Raw genomic sequence first — 20,316 nt, forward strand, 5'->3', positions numbered from 1 at the left:
GTTATTAAAAACGGTATGTAAATAGCATGGTATGCTGATATATACATTGTAAGCAGTTCATGGTGAGTAGCAAAAACCAACCACAAGTATTGGAAAGCATTGTAAACACACAAATGGATATTTCTATTCTAGACCTTTCACTAAATGCTTGTTGGTTAAAAAAGCAACTTTGAAAATGGGGTTAAAGCACAAGAAATTTAGAGTAAAAATTAAGAATACAACTTCAATATGAAACTGTACAAAGTTATTTTGGAAACCTTCCCCCTAACCCATGGATTAGACTTGTTTTTTTTTTCTTCACTCCTTTGAAATAAGAGAAAACAAAAGTAAAAAAGTCAAATCGTTTGGTTCAAATATATACATTTTACAATCCTTCATAAAATCACATATTAATAACCTGTACAAAAAGATAAAGATTGTTGAGAAACTACAATGCTAGTATACATGTGACAGGGTTTTATTGGGAGAGACAACGACCAGGGACATTAGGCTGAAAAGCTGTGTGTGAATGCCTAGCTATGGAGGTGACCACACGAACAGGACCACAACATGCCAACTCAAATCACTCTCTACAACAGCATTGCAATATAGAGTTTAAACATTACTCAATTCTCACAATTTAAAATAAATTCAGATAATACAGGAAGGAGATACAGGATATCTATGAGAAACAATTTACACATCTTAGTAAGTATAGCTGTTTTTGAGAGATTGGAATCTTTATGTTTTGGTTCCCTGTCGGTCAGACTGGACAAAACAAAACCGTACAGAAGTGGACAGTACCTGAAAGATGACCAGCAATCAGACATCCCTTAGAGAAGTCAATGAGACTGGCTGATAGGGACCAATATCACTGTCCTAACTTATTGATTTCAAATATTTTGTAGCATTTTTCTTTTTTATATTCAGACATTACCCTATTATATAATTGTCTTCATTGGTTAATTTGGGTTATAGTAAAACATTTAACCCGATATACAGGATCTGAATCGATTACAAATGACAAGGTATGTAAAGTTCTTTAATCCACGCAAAGTGTACGGATAACAAGATTCCAACAGATACAAACACAAAAATCTAGATTGCCATAATTATGAAACAAGTTTCATTAATGCATATGTATCAGATTTGTCAGATGGTTGGAAGTGAACAGAATATATTAGTGTGTGAGGATATTCTCTGTCTGGAAAGGTGACCCACTTAACGATCAATCGGGGAACCCTAATCATCTTAGTAAAGGTGAGTGTACTATTATCTACTGTATCACCATACATCTCTACTCTATAGTACAATATAGTGGACAGAATCATTGTAGAGTTCTCAACCACAATAAAGGGGAGTCGTTCTGACGACTCAAGATTACTACTAAAAAGTAATAGTCTGATATATATGTGAATGTGCCATTTTTCTTCAGAAAAATTTCAATCAAAAGAAGACAGCTGTTATTGAAATTGAAAATTTTACAAAATAAAGCAAAAGTTCTTTTCATAAAGACAAATGAAAGAAACAATAGAACACATAGAATCACATCGTCTACAAAAATGTCAGAAATGAAGTGACAGAAAAGACCATTGTGATGAATATTCACAATTGAAAGTTTATTTAAATAAAAATTTTGTAAAAGAATTTTGAATTCAGAAAACAAACAAAGACAGAGATACCTTTAGTTTTTTTTTTTCAAAAATTCATTTTCATGCATTTAAAGAAAATAAAAGATACAATTGAATGTTTAAAAAAAATCCAAGATGTTTTTGTTCTAAATCTTGGTTATATTTACCTCCCATCCCTCCTAATCCTCCTATACCCCCTACCATTCGTAGGGACTCTAAGAAAAATACAAAATAGACATGGCAGATCAGTAAATGTACACCAAATCAATAACATAGCGAGAGAGCAATGACGGAGAGAAGGTGGAGGGAAGACAGAGCTTGCTGATCCTATTCAGATCCTTTATCTAGGACAGGACAGTAAAGAAGACAATTTTTTCCTCGAATACAATTTTTATATAAGATACAGATTTTCCCCTGCTGGAATGTGACATTTTGTAATTAACAGTATATTTTCAAAATTTTGATCTCAAAATCTGATTTTTTTTTTTTCATAAATGGGTAAGTCTATTTGTTATCTGAATATATCCAGATGTTCTGTTTAAGTAAAATCTAAGTTTAGTTTTTTAAATATAAAGAAAAAAAAAAAGAATTTATTTTGAAAGAAAGCTCAATAAGAAGGCAAATCAGAAAGAATCATGCTTGTCTATAAAAGCTAAAAATAATGATTTGAGTAGTTTGAGCCTCTGTCTGTTTGTGTGACAAGACGTTAGCACCATTTTCTTTACCTTGCATTCCCATACCCTGCATTCCTCCTACGCCTCCAACACCTACTCCGCCCATACCTCCGACACCTCCTAGCATCCCAGGGGCATGTCGCTGGACTGAAGCGTCCCCAGCACACAGCTGGTTCACCTTTGTATAATCATAGGATTTGTCATTGTTGTATTTCACATTCAGGTTTGAGAGGTTGGAGAAGTCAATCTTCAGTGTACAGCACCCATTGTAAATGTTCTGTCCATCTAGTGACTGTAAAGATAATTCAACATTTTATCATTCATTTCTGTCTTCAAAAATAATAGTTACATTGAGAGATACAGAGCTAGGATGCCCAGTATAAGTTAGTTTCAGGGAACTATATGCACACTATGTCACATTTGATGGATCTATATAGCATGGAAACTATTTTCTGTTTAAAGCAAATGACCTTGACCTTTGTGACTCAAAATCAACCTTAAGCAAACACTTCTGGTAATCAGGACCAAGACAAATAGAGCAAACAGATGCAAAAATGTGCTTGAGGAACCAGTATTTTGTATTTGTCCTGGGCAAATATGCTAATGTTTTACACTTGTCTGTACACTAAACTGGTCGTCCAAGGCAATATCAAGTGGATTTTTACACCCCTCTAAAAAGGTGTCTGATGTCTGCCAACATCAATATCCTTTGTAACCATCACAACAGAGCAGTATAAGGCATTGGTCATACAAGTACTTGATGAGCATGGTTATATTTTTACTTTCATCAGACTTACATATTTTGCTGTTTTAGCAGAAATAGAATCTTGAAACTGGATTAAGGCCTGGAATGTATCTGAAAGAACAGAAGTACATAATTAATTTCTATTTAATTGTCCCAATATATAAACAAAACCCCAAATCAAGTTGTCAGCACATTTAAATATTTTAAATCTAACTTGTATCTTAATAGCAAAAACAACACCTATATGATTATCAGGTGATTTTTTTAAATTGAAATTCTTGCATTTATCTCCCCTTGTCTCTATCAAAATCCTTGTAACCATCCCCTAATGGGTCGACTAGTACAACAAGATTACCTTTACCATGTACGCACGAGGGATTATCCTTACTAAGCCCATTGGTATTTAACAAGGCCAAAATCCAAGTTCATCAAGAGTACTTACTGTTCTTTGTGAAGGTGATGATCTTTGTCACAAATCCGAATCTGCTGAATATCTGAAATTACAATATCGTGAGATCTAGTTAAAGCACTTATTAATTGACAATATGATGGTATCAGGTATCTCCAGACTACAGCTAGTCGGCTAAGTCATCAAATAGATGGTTTTGTAGGCATGGTTACCAAGGGCAATACTATGTATAGTCCTATTCTTGGTCATTAACGGTTTTTATGTCTATAATAAATGTTTGCTATACAAGAAAACTGCAAATCTTGTTGTATCATGTGAAATCAATACACAGTTAATTAATATTGGATACCTAGATGTAACATGACAAGCTGGGCACGAATCAGTAAAGGGCACAGTTGTGTGTTCACACTGCTATGGATTGGCTCTTAAAACACAATATAACTAGTCAACTCATTACCAGTTATAATACACAATCCTTTTATCAGCTAAGAACAGGTCAGATATCCTTGGTTTTGAGTGATTCCTTTGCTGTACCCGCCCCTAAGTACGAACCTGATGAAGTGTGGTGACATCTACAGGGTACAGAAGCTTCTCTACAATGACCCGAAGGATGGATCGCGTGTTGTCGGACTGTGGGATATCATTGGACATTTCACTTGCTGCCAAAATTGCTGCTTTAGCACTTGCATTCTGAAAACAGTAAAAGTCATTTCAATAAAAAGTTCAGAGAAAAATACAGAGAATTTTTATTGTCCATATATTACTGTTTTTTCATTTCACCAAGATTTTATTGAATTAAGTTCAATGGGTATTGGGCAATAGACAAAAGCCTATATAAGCCCTCTCCCTATATCACTGTGCTATATCGAGTAAGACTTGCTCTCTCATATGGGATATTTTTTTTATATATATATTTTGAAATGTTATCTGTCTGTATTTCAAAAAAGGACTTCAATTATCCAATCAAATACAGAACATTTCAAGCATAACTCAACTATATCATAATATCTTATAACAATATTCAGGATGTATATAGAGTGAAATATATATGGGTGAAAAAATCTAACACAACAGGATTCAAGATTAAGGTCTATGGCTACGTGTCGAGTACCTGTAAATAATTTTTGGTTAATTTACCTGGGGTGAGTTGATCTGGTCCACGACCAACTGTTTGTGTTTGGAGAACTGTATAAACACGTGTTTGCCTCTGATCAATGCAGTGTTGGAGGTGGAATGGTACTTTATCATTCCACAAGCACTATCTTCAGTTTCCATCTCTAAAAAGGCCTGCAAGGAAAATAGTTTTTATGCTTTTATACACAAGTATATTTCTAGTACAACCGGCAATTTGTGACATTTAATAGCCCAATAGAGCAAAGAGTATCTTTATAAATACTAATCTGAGTAGTTTATCAGATTTGCATAGGAATAAACCAGTACTCCTCTGCTATGTGATGGTTACAGCATTTTTGTGTACATAGGTGCCTTTAATGTAGTAACGATACACTAAAATCTTCTCCATCTAAGATTCCCCAGTGACCAAATAGATTCACACAGTAAAAGATTCACACAGTATGGGTCGTGCAAGGCAAGCTGTAAATATGCCAATAAATGATATGATATAAAAACGTATTTATGTCACTTTTCTAACAATTAAACTGCTATCAATAACCCTAGTCCGTTTATCTTGAACAATTTCCATTTTATAACCTCATCAGGTTCCAGATGGTAATCAGAGAAAATCACTTGATAAGGCTATTGATTTCTCTTCACCCCACCCACTCTCAATGCAGACAAAATGCAACAAAGACCCAATCTAGGATAGTAATTGACAATTTTTCACTGAAATGTGCAGGCCGTAACCCCAATATCAGTGAGGATCTGACAGAATTACAGGACATTGCATTGAAATTGACATACCTGGCTCTTTTTGACTCGAAGCACATTTGTAACTTTGCCGAAGGGAATACCAAGCTGGACGATTTCAGCCTCTGTAGCATTTTCTGGAATTCCTCTAACATGAATCACTCGTGAAATTTCCTGTGGGGGCTGCTCCAGCTTGACCTGTAATCATATAGATTTTACAACATATAAAACAATTGATAATTTACCAGGAATAAGTTTTAGGGCATCCAATTTCCTTTTGTCTAGTACTACAATATCTATTGGAATATGCATGTCAAATTACACCTGAAGCATGAAGACCTAACCATTCTGTTTTCTATAGCTTTAGAGTCATTTTACAGTGGTCTTGAAAGAGGATTTAAGTGTTCACTTGAATAAACTTTTCACACATCCATACATCACTCGAAGATTAATACTTCTATAGATGATGTTGAAGTTTCCCGACTTTTTCAGACAGCAAAAGGGCAACTACGGATAACAAAGACAGATGTTTCACCATAAGTGAATCTCGTAGCACTCAATATTCCATGTCAGCAAAACTTTGACAAGACATTAATTTCTAATTTCAAATTAAAGTATTTCAATCTTTTACCATCTTGGCCTAGTAAATAATGTTTCATCTTTCTAAACAGTCAAATAAGGCAGGACTAATCTAGGAAAGACTTCGGGGTAAGGGTAGGATCAAGGTGGGATTCTTATCTAAATGCACCGATGGATATTTTATACTGATTAGGCCAACAGACAATACCATATAAGATCAAACTATTTGCTTGTGGCAAGACAGATTTCAGATCAACTGAAATGACAACCAATTTGACTCCAAGACCAAAATGTCAAGCAATCAAAATGACAATGGTATCCCCTAGGCCAATAAATTGGAATGTATCCGAACCAATCAGGTGAACATAAACCAATGAAAACCGGAGATTCCCCCAGACGCACACCTTGGACCGATGCTGAGGTCATCAGACGTGCACGGAGCAACAGAGAAAAGACATGTATTGACGACAGCCAGTCTTATCTGTGGTTTTATCTATGGCACAGTCACACTAGGGTTGTACATTGCCCACTCCAACTGTTCCAGTGCCAATCAGCATTTACATTATCAAATTGAATTTCCATGTCTCTTTCCATCTTCATGATAGAGCAGTTATTGCTCGGAACATCAATTTCAACTTTTATCTATCATCTGAAGATTCTGAGTTGCACTTTTTTAAGCCCCACTTGGTCTGGTAAAGGTCTCCATTGTTGTTAGGTTGTTAATGCTTGTAAATGTATGGAGTTATTACTACTTAAGAGCTTTTAGAGGTTTGTCATTCACTGCAATATTGTCACCCTATCTCTCTATCTTCTAATTTCGAGGGTTTTTTTTTTTTTTATCTTGCAAACAAAAATTCTAAGTGATTAATAACTACCAAAACTGGTTTTTAAAACAGAATCATGACAAAGATATATCTGCTATTTTGGTGATCTCAACTTCCCGCCTTTTTTGTTTCGCATGCAATTAACTGGAGACAAGTTTGATAGAACATGCACAAGGACAACCTTCTCTCCACAGAAAACATCTTCAAAGACAATCAAGTGCTACAGAAGCCAGATCCTGTCAATCTAATAAAGCCATTTTTAAAATTCAATTAAACCCAATCTAATGCCTTCATCCTCAAGTGTCAGATTTGGTATAGCTTAAGTTCCCAATATGGAAAACAAGTGCTTGCAATTTTATCAATTCTTTATTTTCTGTTATTTCAATTCAACTGCTGTTATGAATAGCACTTTTCTTGGACTTGTGCCACCATTCATGACATACAAAATTTTATAATAAATTATTCAAATCTTGGCCAGAATGTTTTTTTTTTTTACCTATTGAACACAATCTGTGACCGATTTGAAAGTCTGTGCAATGAAAAATAATTTCTAGAAAAGCATCTATGAGATGAAATAAACAACCTACAGAAAATTGTGTGGAGTTACCCAGCTTTTCTCCATTCAATACCGATCTGTTACATACTTATTAAAACTTTTCTATAGAGCATCCTAACAAATCCAGACTGGATAATCCATTATGCAGTATCTATAACCTGGAGTATCTATTTCCATTGTCTAAGTTGTATAGATCCCACTATATAAACCTGGCCAATCAATAGCCATCCCATGCTTGTAATCCGCTACAAGTTGTTACCATCATATTTCATAGGGTAACATATTGCAGTTATGATTGTACTTCTGGGTGTCGTCATGTATGTTAATATGAACCAGTGGATTTCTATTGTGAGACACATGTTGGCATGTCACCACTTACAAATAATAGATATTATTATTCCTTCTTACATACAAATGCCAACCTTCAACATGGGAATTATAAACCTCACACAGACCGGCACACACATCATCATATGTTTAAACAAAACTCTGGATTTTCATATAAAACAGAAAATCCTGCACTTTAAAGCATACAAATTTCCCCGTTAGTCAATTGATGATTTAATGGGCCTATTTAAAACTGCTTATTTTTCAAAAATAAAAAAAGAAGAAATTAACAAATCTGATTTATCTAGTTAATATTAATACAAAAATATTAATTTTATATTTGTTTCAATTTGATAAAATGAGTTGCACTCCCATATATGTGTAAATGTGGACTGCCTGCCAACTTTTGTCCAGATAGCTGTAGACTTGAGAACCAAATCATACAAAAATCTGAAGCTAGCACACAGGCACTAGTTTGAGCCAGAAATTTCCACAATGTTACCATGTCTAGGGTATTCCAAGCTTATTAATAGTTATATTCCAACTGTTAAAGCATGTCTGAAGATATTCATCATCTCATAAAAACCATGGCTCTTTGGTAATAATAAGAGGGTCCAACGGTATATCCGTATACCAGTGTGTCGTGGAAGGATGTGGACGGAGTGTGTACTGACGTGTCTCTGGGACTGGTCAAATCAATAGGCACAAGATCACAGCGTTTATACCAAGTGTACACATATTCCAGTCTCCACATCCGTCGCCAATCACCTCCGTCATCATCATTCATACAAACTTATCCCCAAAGATCCCCCTGTCTGGGATCCCTTCAGTCAGGGATGCCTTTTCAGACCTGGTGTATGCTGGGAATAGCCACAGAATCCCGCATACAACACTAACAGTTTGTATGATTGCCAAGCAGCCCTTATATGATAAGTATTCGGGGTGGTCATACGTAATCTTCAGGGAGGGCACGGCTCCAGAATTAATTACATAGCAACATGTCCACCAGAACATCAGACAGGTACCAACATAACAAGTGACATTTCTCTCCAGAACAATGACAAGAAATCAAATTCATCTCGTCCTAATAGGTCATGCTCTTCTACCACATCCCTTAAGGATTCAACGCGATTCCTGGGAAAGCGATGCAGCACTACTTTAAAGTGCGTCATCTGTGTAATGTTGCTAAATGACTCTGGGAAAAGAGAGACAAGTCTATTGCAATTCTTCTAATAGCTTAAAACTACCATCTGCCTGTGTCTGCTGATTCAACTCCATAGACAAATTACGAGATCCCACTGGCATCTTTTCCATTATCTTACAAAAAAGAACTAAAATATTCTATTAGGTTGAAAAAAAAACCTATCAATATTTACCAGAGTATTTCTGCAAGCTTAAGTGATCATCAGTCCATGAAAAGCTTCACCTAGCCCGAGGCCAACATCAAAACTAATTTGATACTAAGTCTCCAAAAATAACCAATCTGCATAATCATGACATTAAATCATCACTATTATATCATAAATATAAGTGCACGGAAAAAAGGCACAGAATATTCAATCTGCTCTCGCCATTAGGGCATCCAGTAATCATGGATATCTAAACACATTTTTTGCTGACAATTCAAACGGGAATTTTTATGCTAAATTTCAGTCCAATCCTTCTTAAAGACTCCTTACTCCTATAACTTCATAGAGAGATTGAAGGATTAATTCACAAGATATTTGATTTCATTCACAAGTTGTTAGCTATAATCCTACTATTTTGGCTGTGTGTAATCCAATTTACAGGAAAAGTTCTCAGCTATTTAAACCTTGAGACTTTCAAATGACCTTAGGGTTCCGTCTACAGGATACAAGGACAAACAGCATGATCATAATTAATTTCCATTATTTTTTTAGGAGAGACGTATTTCACCAACTTCTCTGTTCTAACATCAAATCTTGCATGAAAAAGAGACAGAACTACAAAATGGTGGTTGTAGCTGTTACTCTCAGGTCAGTTTCTGGATAATCACTGTGAGGAAAGTGAACCCATTCACCCAAATCAGGTGGACATTTAGAGACAATTTGACTGAAATTAAACCATATGCTAGGCCATCTTCATGTGTCAACACTGTTTGTATCTAAAACACCTCTTACTCTATGGAAAGTTGAAATAGAATATCCATAAAAAGAGTGGCTCCGTGACATATCCTCAGTGTTCGTTAGAGGGTAAAATGTGACAAGAATTTCTGTCGCCATACCTTTTACCAAAAGCAATTTACACTTTTAATTGGAACGCATTTAAAAATTTTCCAAATGATCTTGGCATTTTCTTTGAGAGTTGACATAATAACAGTGTACTAGTTCATCTAAACTAATTAATCTGTTGCACTAGTGAACTTTAAAGTCAACCTTAAAGCCAGGGCATTTATAATCTCTAGATAGAAATTTTACTATTCAAGATTGAAACTTTTAATCATTTTCTTAATGGCAAGTCCATCTGCCCCCTACGGAATAACTAATTATCATGTTACCTGTCGTCTGGAGTCACCTTTCAACATATCAAAATTTATGAAAAATGAAAATAATATTGAATAAGAATTAAGTTTAAGAATGGGACAATGTATATATATTCATATACATAATTCAATCGAAGGTTTGATGATATTTTCACATTCATACATGAAAGAATGTACTTCTAAATCACGAATGTTTGCTGTATTTACTTACAAATATATAGAATAGTGGGGATTATTGATGAATTTTTTTTTCCAATTCCATCTAAATCCATTTAGATTTTGGCCCCTCTAATAAAGAACATCACCATAAATGTACAAGCAACACTGCAGGAACCCCGAGTGGTTTATATAGGAGGCCGACCAGGACAGGGAGAATTCCTCCCACATGGATATTGCTTGATAAATATTAATGACAGACCATGAAATCTCGATATGGAGAACTCTGTTTATTAGCGTTTCACTCCAATTTATGTCTTGTCTGAACATTTCATCTGCAGATGATGACTCAATCTTCATACGCCACATCAAGGTAACAACTGGATACCACTAGCTCTTCGGAAATACAATCAGTGCAGGATGTGGCTAAAATGTATTTCAACATGATTTTTTTGTTCATACAGAAATACTGTCACCAATACTTTAGTCAAGGCGGAGATTGCATAAACCCCTGTGATCCTGTTTCTATGAAATTGGTAAGGAAAGAAATAACTTCAGAAATCATCAAATGTAACAAGGTATTATGTCTGGCAGATCACCTCTAACGCTTATAGACATCTATATACTATATATTGAAATATATATACCGTCTATTGTCATTTTATGAACTGCCATTCAAAAGCACAATTTCATCAAATTTTAATTTCCTACAGATTAAGAGATTTTTTATTTTTTTAGGCATATGGCATTGGATCTAAATCGATACATTATATAATGTGTACCCAGATATTCGAATATGGTCTAGTTGTTGCATGGTTGCTAGAGATATTGTTTCATCTGTCTGTTGCCATGACAACAAAGGACAACTATGATTCCCATTAGCTTGCACTGCAGAAAATGGCATCCTGAACCAAAGTCCAACCGTTTTTATTTTAATATATGTAACAGTAACATCTTTTTGTATTGGAAGGTAATGGCCCAAATAAAGAATATAATCAGTATTGGAAGGTAATGGCCCAAATAAAGAATATAATCAGAAGGAAAAGTCTCCAGACGAAAAACTTAAGTGTTTCATTTATTTGATTTATTTCCTTATTTCAGCAAAACAAACATGCCTTTAAAATCATTGAAAGATTTGAATGATGTAATTCTGGTCTGAGCATGTATAAGTACCCAACAATCTCAGTAGTTAATTGTGTACATGTTTTGCATATAAAAACAGACTTGCCCTTGCCAATGGGCATTACCATATGCTGTGATTTGAAATTGTGCAATCTCACAGATATTCTCTATTCATTTCTCTTAAATGTTTGGGTAAAACCACAATACGGTAGAAATGTTTCTACTTTACAACAACAATGAACCATACAAGCCTTAAAAGCATTCCCCTTATCATGGAATACTCTACAATACAGGACGGAATAAGATGTCCACTAAAACCAATGGTAATCGTGACCAAATTTTTGATAAAGTGTGTTGCTACCATTGCTATGACAACATATCCTCTGCCATCCAATGAGATTAAGGTATAGATGAGCCATAGGCTGACCTGTTGGTGCCATTGTGATAAATTACGACTAGGCCCTAGAGACATCTAGATCCAGCCCGATACGTCAGCCATATCAGAATCGTTATGGAGGCAAATTAAGACGCAAGCCTGGTCCCCCGACAGGTAACAAAATGTACGAGGACAGCCTGTGGCGGAAAAGTTATACAGATTTCATGTCAACTAGGTCTTTAAAATCAATAATTGCTATCATGTGAAAATAATGGTCCAATCAGTGTGAAATATGGAAGAATATACAAACTTTGTTTACGGTTGACTGGACATGACGTGTGATCTCCCAACAACACTGCACCTACCTGTCAGCTCTATTGCTTTGTAGCCACCATTACTCAAATAGATTATCGAACAAATATTCCAGTGATATTCTAAACCACGCTTCAATTAATAGGACAATATGAAACATGTATGAACCAGTAAACGGAAATTTAAGTTTACATTATTCCCCTCTCCCATCTCATTTCAAACAAGTATCAATATGCATTTCACTGTAGTTTTTTTCCATGGGACATAAATGAATTTATTATGCTTTTTAAATGGTTCAAATGTAATTACAATTCAATAGAACATGGTCCTGAGAGTCTAGACATTATCGCATGTTTTGATCCAACTTAATGGTCTGCAGCCGTGATCAAATATTTCACTACTACATAATTATACACGGCACTTACGGATCCTGGCAAAACTTAGCATGCTTTCTAGGAATTTACAAAAATCAAAACTAAATCTTTCCTAATATATCGTTCTGACAAACAAACTATTGTGGTGCTCACTAGATTTGGTAGAAAAAGTCTTTACATCATTTTGGTTTGACATGAGAGCTTGTTATTCAGCCTCATAGAATTTTCATGTATTGGTTCATATCCATGTACCTCTTCACCAACAAAGTTAAAAACAAATATCTAATTGATTATGATGTTTAATGACCAAGTAACTCAGAATCTACCACTGTGTCAAAATAACTCAAACAACAAATAAACAATTGTTCTCAGAATCCACCATGCTTGTTGAGATAGCTCAATCCACATTATAGACAAGTGTTCAAAGAATCTATTCCACAATGCTTAGACTATTTAATACACTTTATTGCTAGAGTTAAAGAAGATGCTACGGTCAGCAAATGGTCATAAGTTCAAGGTCAGTGATCGCTTTGAGTGACTGTTACTCCCAAACATCGTTACATTTAATAAATTTCTTCCTTCTGTTTCAGAAAATTATTACCGATACCTGCACATAATAAAACTGTAACCCGGATTCTCCAATCCCCCAGGTCATTTGTCATAACTCAAATTAGGAAACTTTACGGAACCAGCAAGTTTTATCGTAAATACTCCACTAATGCAGAGCTTAATTTGCCTAAATGACTCACCAAATTTTTAAACCAGAGTTTTTTTGCTTTTCTTTTTAAATACGCAAACATGATCTTAATGTGGAAGGATGCAGTAAAATGTGGACATGTCCATATTTAGTGTTTAAGCTATTGAGCAGATGATTAAAACATGTCGAAATTCATCAACTAATTATTGCTTGATTCATCGATAACAGATTTCTGTATTTCATCCCGATGGAATTTTTCTGCCTTTAATTTTGAAATAAGAACTTTTATTACATTTTTTACTAGAGAAATATCACAAAGGATCCATTCAATAAAAACTTATATCCTAAGTGCTCTGCACTGGTGTAAAATATTGATATTCTGTCATACTCATGAGAAACATTTGGTATTCATGTGAAATCATTGAACACTGGCCTCTATAATACATATGGTATTTAAGTGAAACCATTGAACACTGGCCTCTATAATACATATGGTATTCAAGTGAAACCATTGAACACTGGCCTCTATAATACATATGGTATTCAAGTGAAACCATTGAACACCGGCCTATATAATACATATGGTATTCAATTGTTTCATTGAACATCGGCCTCTATAATACATATGGTATTCAAGTGAAACCATTGAACACTGGCCTCTATAATACATATGGTATTAAAGTGAAACCATTGAACACTGGCCTCTATAATACATATGGTATTCAAGTGAAACCACTGAACACCAGTCTCTATAATACATATGGTATTCAAGTGAAACCATTGAACACCGGCCTCTATAATACATATGGTATTCAAGTGAAACCATTGAACACCGGCCTCTTCAATACATATATATACATAGTGTTAACTTATTTGTATTGTGAATACTGATTCCCCTCTTCAAATTTTAAAATGCCATCGAAAAACATTTATCTTCAACATACAACTGATATTATAAAGATATTTTGAGGGCAATGAGTGAAGCATGTACTGAAGTATTGCTGTTTTTGGCAAACTGTGACAAAGGATTGTGTATGTGGAGTATACATATAATAGTCACTGGTGATGGGACAGCCACAAGGCAATAAACAGATTGTTCCTAGGGAGAACCTCAAGTCAATACAAATCTCATCACCCACCTCATAGACAGCATTGTAAAACGATTTACCATGGGACAGTACGTGTTTTAAACAATTTACCATGAGACTATCAGACCATATACACGGTACAGCTAATGAATGTCTTAAACTTGCCTTGTTTTATAGTCTATTTGTATGGGGAAAGGAAGGCAAATATCTTTATAGTAAATATGAAATAGTCAGTGTATGGGGGTGGGCTGTTACTTTGGTTATGTACTGTTTAACATCCTATCAACAGCTATGGTCATCTAATTCAGAACACGAGACATAATTAAGGGTTGAAATGTATCATACCAAAGCTGTAAGTTGTTATGAAATATCAGATGAAATTGAGCAATTTCTATCAGATTATTTCTATATATAGACAAAAATATGATTCACAACATGTTACAAATCTGTACAGAGAGTAATGTTTATGTGTGTATATTACAGGTGAAAGCATCCATCCATGTCTCCCACACAAGGTCAATTAATGTATCTCTAGCACACATTCGATACCTCAGATCAAGATATGCCCACGACAACACGATTTACCTTGAAGAAATTGCGTCTGATAAAATGATGATTATTGTACATCAACCTCGTATGTACTTTTTCTGAGCGCATTCCAACAGAAAATCAAACAACTGTCTATATGTGCTAGTAAAGCCTGTACAATTTCCAGGCTTTGTACAAGTAATTGTTGGCAACTTGGTATTACTTGTATGATGTACAATCATATATGTAAGACATCACCAGGCCACAGCAAACTTAGTTCAGACATTTGGCAATGTGCTTGTGAGGGATGTCAGACTGCAGCAGAAACTGTTACAGTATATGACATCTGCAATTTCTTTGTATGTGAGTGTGTAAGAAAATCAAAAGAATTTCCTTCTGGCCCCGTCCAAACAACTTGCATTATCGATGTAACAGCCAAGGAAGCTATCCAAAACACATACATCCAGATCGAGCCCAACTCTTATCCCATCATAGAATTATCCATCACTGATTCAGCAATCAATCATCGGAAATCTATACGTTATTAATATGTGTGTGTGACAAAGAAGTTAAAGTATGCAATTCTGCAGCAACAAAGATGTAATGCATCACAATTTGCAGTTCGGGCAGCGGATAATACAGAGGCTAAAACAGAAAGTTGTAAGTATGTAGGGAAATTTCCTTTCAGAGATTTGGCATTAGACCTTGAACAATGACCTTGACCCAGGCCCTAAGGAATGCAAAAGTGGTATGCCATTACCTGTGGTACCTTTGTGTAAATACCAAGGAGGAATTAATTGAGAACTTCATACACTACACACCAATGTCCACACATGAACCACTATATGTTTTTGAAATTTTGATGCTCTGTAACGAAAGAGTTGAAATAAATGTGTATGCATGATTCTAATGTAATTTTTACCTTTGAGTTTTGAATTACAGAGGAAGATTGTCATCCATACTGTAAACAGTGACCCCATAAGACACGGATAATGTATGGAAGCCACATTCCAGTACCTACGACAGGACAAGAACCTGGATGGATGGATATACACAGGACTCATGTTAGTAATGCTATAACACTAACATGCCTCGAGCACTTTTCAGGGCATATGAACTGAAGTATTTCTGGAGACGAAATGTTTCAACATTTATAGAGGAGCTTGCCCATGTGATTAACTTAAACGGTAAGGTACAATCACCAAACATTCTTCATTCTCTGCTGACCTTAACTTCCTGAAATATTCTCCTTGTATACACCTTTTCAGACTATATTAGTTCATATTAAGGTGAAAAAGTTTTCATGTATTGTGAGCCTAGATTTAACAGGTAGCCAGTGCATCAAACTTAGCGGACAATCATTATCAGAACCTCCCATCCAGAAAAATATCCACATATTTTCTTAGGAGGCACCTAAATGAAACCAAGCTGAAGGTCAAACAGATCTCGGCTATATCTGGCTAGCCTTGATGCTGTGAGGAATAAACAAATTAGTTCCCACCTGTATACAGATACAGATATGCTCTCTATGGGTCAATCCTGTAACATTTTAACCCCGAAAAATTGGTTAGAAAAAAATCCAATCTTGCTGGTTATCTATGTCAGCACCTAGCTGGCCACTAGTGAATACTGCCAAAAATCTCAAGACCAGGAAGATAATTCCAATTTCAAAGAAAATCTCCATTCTAATTTACTTGGAATGTAAATATTAGTGTAAAGCCTATGGCATGCTATCTTATCGGTTTATCCTGGCAGTTGCCAACCCATCATACTGTAATGGCTATCATAAAACTGTTAGCACACTAACTCCTCAATTGCCCTGATTACTAAAGGCCTTTATGGTTATGAATGCCCAGGGCTTTGATCACAGGATATTTGATTTCGCAGATGAACTCTGAAAATAACTTCCACACGCACATATACAAGGATCCTACTTTCATTGATCACCTACAATGACACATAAACAACGATCCTACTCTCAATTATCGCCTACAATGACACACATACAAGGATCCTACTCTCAATTATCGCCTACAATGACATTTCTTTGTCACATGACACAATGAATAAGGACACAACTTTCATGTCACAAACCTCAATACTTTCGAAATACAGTTGTCAATTGGTATATATTTTTTCCCAATAAATATTGCTTAAAAACATTTTTATTTGATTTTCAAGGAATGCTGCGGCCACACCCTTAGTGAAAATTCTTCCCAGCTGGCCATTTTCCCTAATAAATTTTGCTTCTGAACTCCATTGTAACTGTCCAAATTTCTTTGAAATAAATTTTCCAAAATTTTCAAACAATTTTTTCCTTTACTTGTGCACAACACAAGATATCAATCTATAAAATACTATGATGGCTTACAAAGATGGTGTATGTTTTTCTCCTCTGGTAATGTTTATACAAGCTGGGCAGGCTAAAACCCTTACAACAAAATCTTGATTTGGGGAGTAAAATATCTGTGGTAGCCTACTTAAAACGATGTATTTAATTATAACAGGTGCCCCTGGTCTGTGTTAGTCTACTCCCTGTTGAGTTCCGGAAATGCTTTAATAAATGATTCTTTTAAGGAAAGATTATCCTATCAAGTTCTTTCCATATCAAACACACTCTTTTTTAGTTAGTTGGACAAAAAGGTTTTTTTTCTTTTTAGACTTTCTTGTTTGCTTTTCTGAAAAACTTCTTTCACAGGCATATGAGTATGATAATCTTCATACAAAATATTCACACAAGTAACATACAGAACTGTTTTATGGGGCTTTTGAATAGATAGTTGCAAATACAAAACAGTGATTCAGAAATTTACACAATACAGTGTAATATTCATGTGCAAACATGAACTCCTCTATGATATTGTGAAATAAGCTAGACTTCTATTCCTGTTGTCTGCATGTTTACTTTAACATGTGCTGTAAGGTGGAGAGGTTTCTACACAAGGATCTCCCTATAACGTGGCATGAGGTCACAAAATGTCAGGGCACTTCAAGAAGTCTGCAGCAGGCTCATAAATTTATGGGACGCCATTTAAAAATGACCAACATCCCAGATTATCTAACTCTATTTCTGTACATGTTCAATTTCTGACATTGATTTCTTTTGAGAACTGTCCATGACGACCGCTTCAGAATGCTGGAATTTCCATAACATAACTTGATATGAGATTTAGTGTGAGATCGTTGCCATTGTACAGATGGTCTCCTAACACCTGGTATCCTAGGAAACACATCTGTCAAGAAATTTTTCATGAAATATTTTGCTGTGTATTTAATGTACTTTTTGTCTTGAAGCAAATGAATTGGAGTTAAAAACAGAAAATAAAGTTGAAAAGTCTACCTTTCACCCTTTCATCTTTAGAGAAGAACTTAAATAATTGCATACTATTTCTGTCGTTTCTATGAAGAGGAAAATACCATGTATATATGTATAAATATAATTCAACTTAAATATGAGAGATTTAGTTAAAATGTGACCTTATCTTGTGTTAAGATCTGGGTATATGCCTGCAATGATTTGTGGGATATTTCAGCTATTTAGCAGTACACTGACCAGACATACAACATGCCAGTCAGCCATCAGTACATGTGGAGCCCATTATTTACTCCTCTGCTGACCTCAACAGGTCACACTATCAACACCTTCCCTTAAATACTTTAGTACAGATTCTAAACAAAACACACTGCATTCTACTAACAAGTCTTGGGCTTATTACAAGAAACATCCACATCACACTACAATAGATAAATATATATAGTCTTTCATTATCTATTTGTACAGGGCTTATACATCACAAAGTTTTTACTTGTACAAAAGATTGCTTTTTCCTGATATTTTGATGAAGACTGGCATGATTCATTAGGGCTTCACTGTCAGGTCACAAGCAATCAATTTAACTAGAGTTAGTATTTATCTTAACAAGGCCATCACCCTTAGCCTTCTACAGTCCACTAATTGAAGACATGTTTTTATTAAGGTTTTATTCCATGTTTTGAGAAAAAGGAACATAACTTAAACTGGTTTCGGCTGCTGGAGATGTTGGCACCCTATCAAGGTTAGGACGGTTTACAGTGCACCAGTCTGACCTGTTAACAGTACAACTCTAATACAAGTGTACACCCAGTTTGATGCATGCACATGCATGTTTGCCAAACTTTATATAAACAGAAAATACACCTTTAGACATGTATTGACAGTTGTAACACATATGGTTCAGACCAAATACAGCTGCTGTCTTGTCAAATTGGGAAGAATTGCCAATGCCACTGAATCCTGACAGTGAATTTTAAGCTATCTAATAAGTACATGCTTGTAACCTGGTATTTGCCATGAATGCACCTTGACCAGTATGTGTCTAGCTGATTTTATCTGCAGTAGGAACTTTCTAATAATGTACTGACAGTGAAATTAGTGAGGAATATACAGGACAGATAAGGTAAACCAAGTTTAGTTGGACATCAAATATATAAATGATGATTGACCTACTTCTGAAAAAGGAACAAAATCGGCATTTGACAGAAAAGACCATGGATTTTCATCCTGAGGTCTGAATGTTTTCAAAGGTTGTATAACTACATACATCTGTGACCTTGGGAAACATCAATGGAGAAGTCAGGTCGGTTATATCTTCTATCCGCCTGATCAATATGTATACAATTTTATACCCTGTGGTCAAAAATTACCACATAAATGTAGGCCAGGACTAGATATGTATGCTTCAACTACATAGGGGTCACCTTGTCCAGTCTGACTGACCACTTACACATTTTGACCATGAACTAGATACCAATCTCCTCTCCACTTTTCTGCCCTTTCACATTAACATGTCTACATTAACCAAGAAAATCCCCCAGGCAAATAACTAGATTTTTAATCAATAACAAAAACAGTCTTTGGGCAAAAAACACAAGGACCTAATATACAATGTGGTCCTTATCTGTGGCAAACAATCTCTACTAAGATAGAAACTATACCAATACATTCCATTCTGCTCATTTGTGCAGAAGGAACTGTTTATTTCTTAAAAGCGTATAAATGTGACTTGAAGGCAATATTGGACAGCATTATCAGGATAAGGGAACAGATTAGGATTCATAGAAAGTCGTATTGTACTACTGGCAATAACAGCTCTCACCACTATCAAGGAGGAATTCAGTAAAACAAATGGCCAACGATTCCTTAGGGGACTCATGTATGGCTTATCAACAAGGAAAACACTGGATTACTCTACGTTAAAATACATGCAGTATTTATGACGGATGAAAAACAAACCTACCTTTTTTGCATCATTGTCTGCATTAGGGACCTGTTGGGGGCTGAGACCAGTCCCATTGGTCATCATGGGCGAACTGGACATCAGGTCGTCTGAGGGTCTCTGTAATGACAAAAATAAGCAGGGCTGGTCAGATATCGATATACATCAAGAAGACGCTATTTGTGAAAATAGAATGTTTAATCTAGTCACATTTCAATTAAGTAACATAACCACTTAATTTCACAAGTTGTTTTCCAATGCTTAATATCATATTACTCTTATATCATTTATGGGATAATAAAACCCAAAGGGAAT

General features: G+C 35.3%; 1 protein-coding gene across 10 annotated transcripts in view; it reads right to left on the reverse strand.

Moving 5' to 3' along the window:
• The window catches only part of LOC117325593 (polypyrimidine tract-binding protein 3-like), a 141,404-nt gene that overhangs the window by 14,469 nt on the left and 106,619 nt on the right, over window positions 1–20,316 (reverse strand). For 8 of the 10 annotated variants that reach the window (XR_004532341.1, XM_033881936.1, XM_033881935.1 and 5 more), the window contains 8 exons: window positions 20,023–20,121; window positions 5,359–5,502; window positions 4,576–4,725; window positions 3,991–4,128; window positions 3,472–3,523; window positions 3,082–3,140; window positions 2,336–2,576; window positions 1,778–1,825 (listed from right to left, as the gene is read on the reverse strand). Coding sequence is in view for 9 of the 10 variants with exons in the window: in XM_033881936.1 (XP_033737827.1) it covers window positions 1,778–1,825; window positions 2,336–2,576; window positions 3,082–3,140; window positions 3,472–3,523; window positions 3,991–4,128; window positions 4,576–4,725; window positions 5,359–5,502; window positions 20,023–20,121 (931 nt within the window). In the remaining variant the exon portion in view is untranslated. The remainder of the gene's footprint in view (window positions 1–1,777; window positions 1,826–2,335; window positions 2,577–3,081; window positions 3,141–3,471; window positions 3,524–3,990; window positions 4,129–4,575; window positions 4,726–5,358; window positions 5,503–20,022; window positions 20,122–20,316) is intronic. The other 2 variants (XM_033881934.1, XM_033881932.1) reach the window with 1 other exon arrangement.

The sequence above is a fragment of the Pecten maximus genome, chromosome 4 (genome assembly GCF_902652985.1).
Source record: "Pecten maximus chromosome 4, xPecMax1.1, whole genome shotgun sequence".
NCBI lineage: Eukaryota > Metazoa > Mollusca > Bivalvia > Pectinida > Pectinidae > Pecten > Pecten maximus.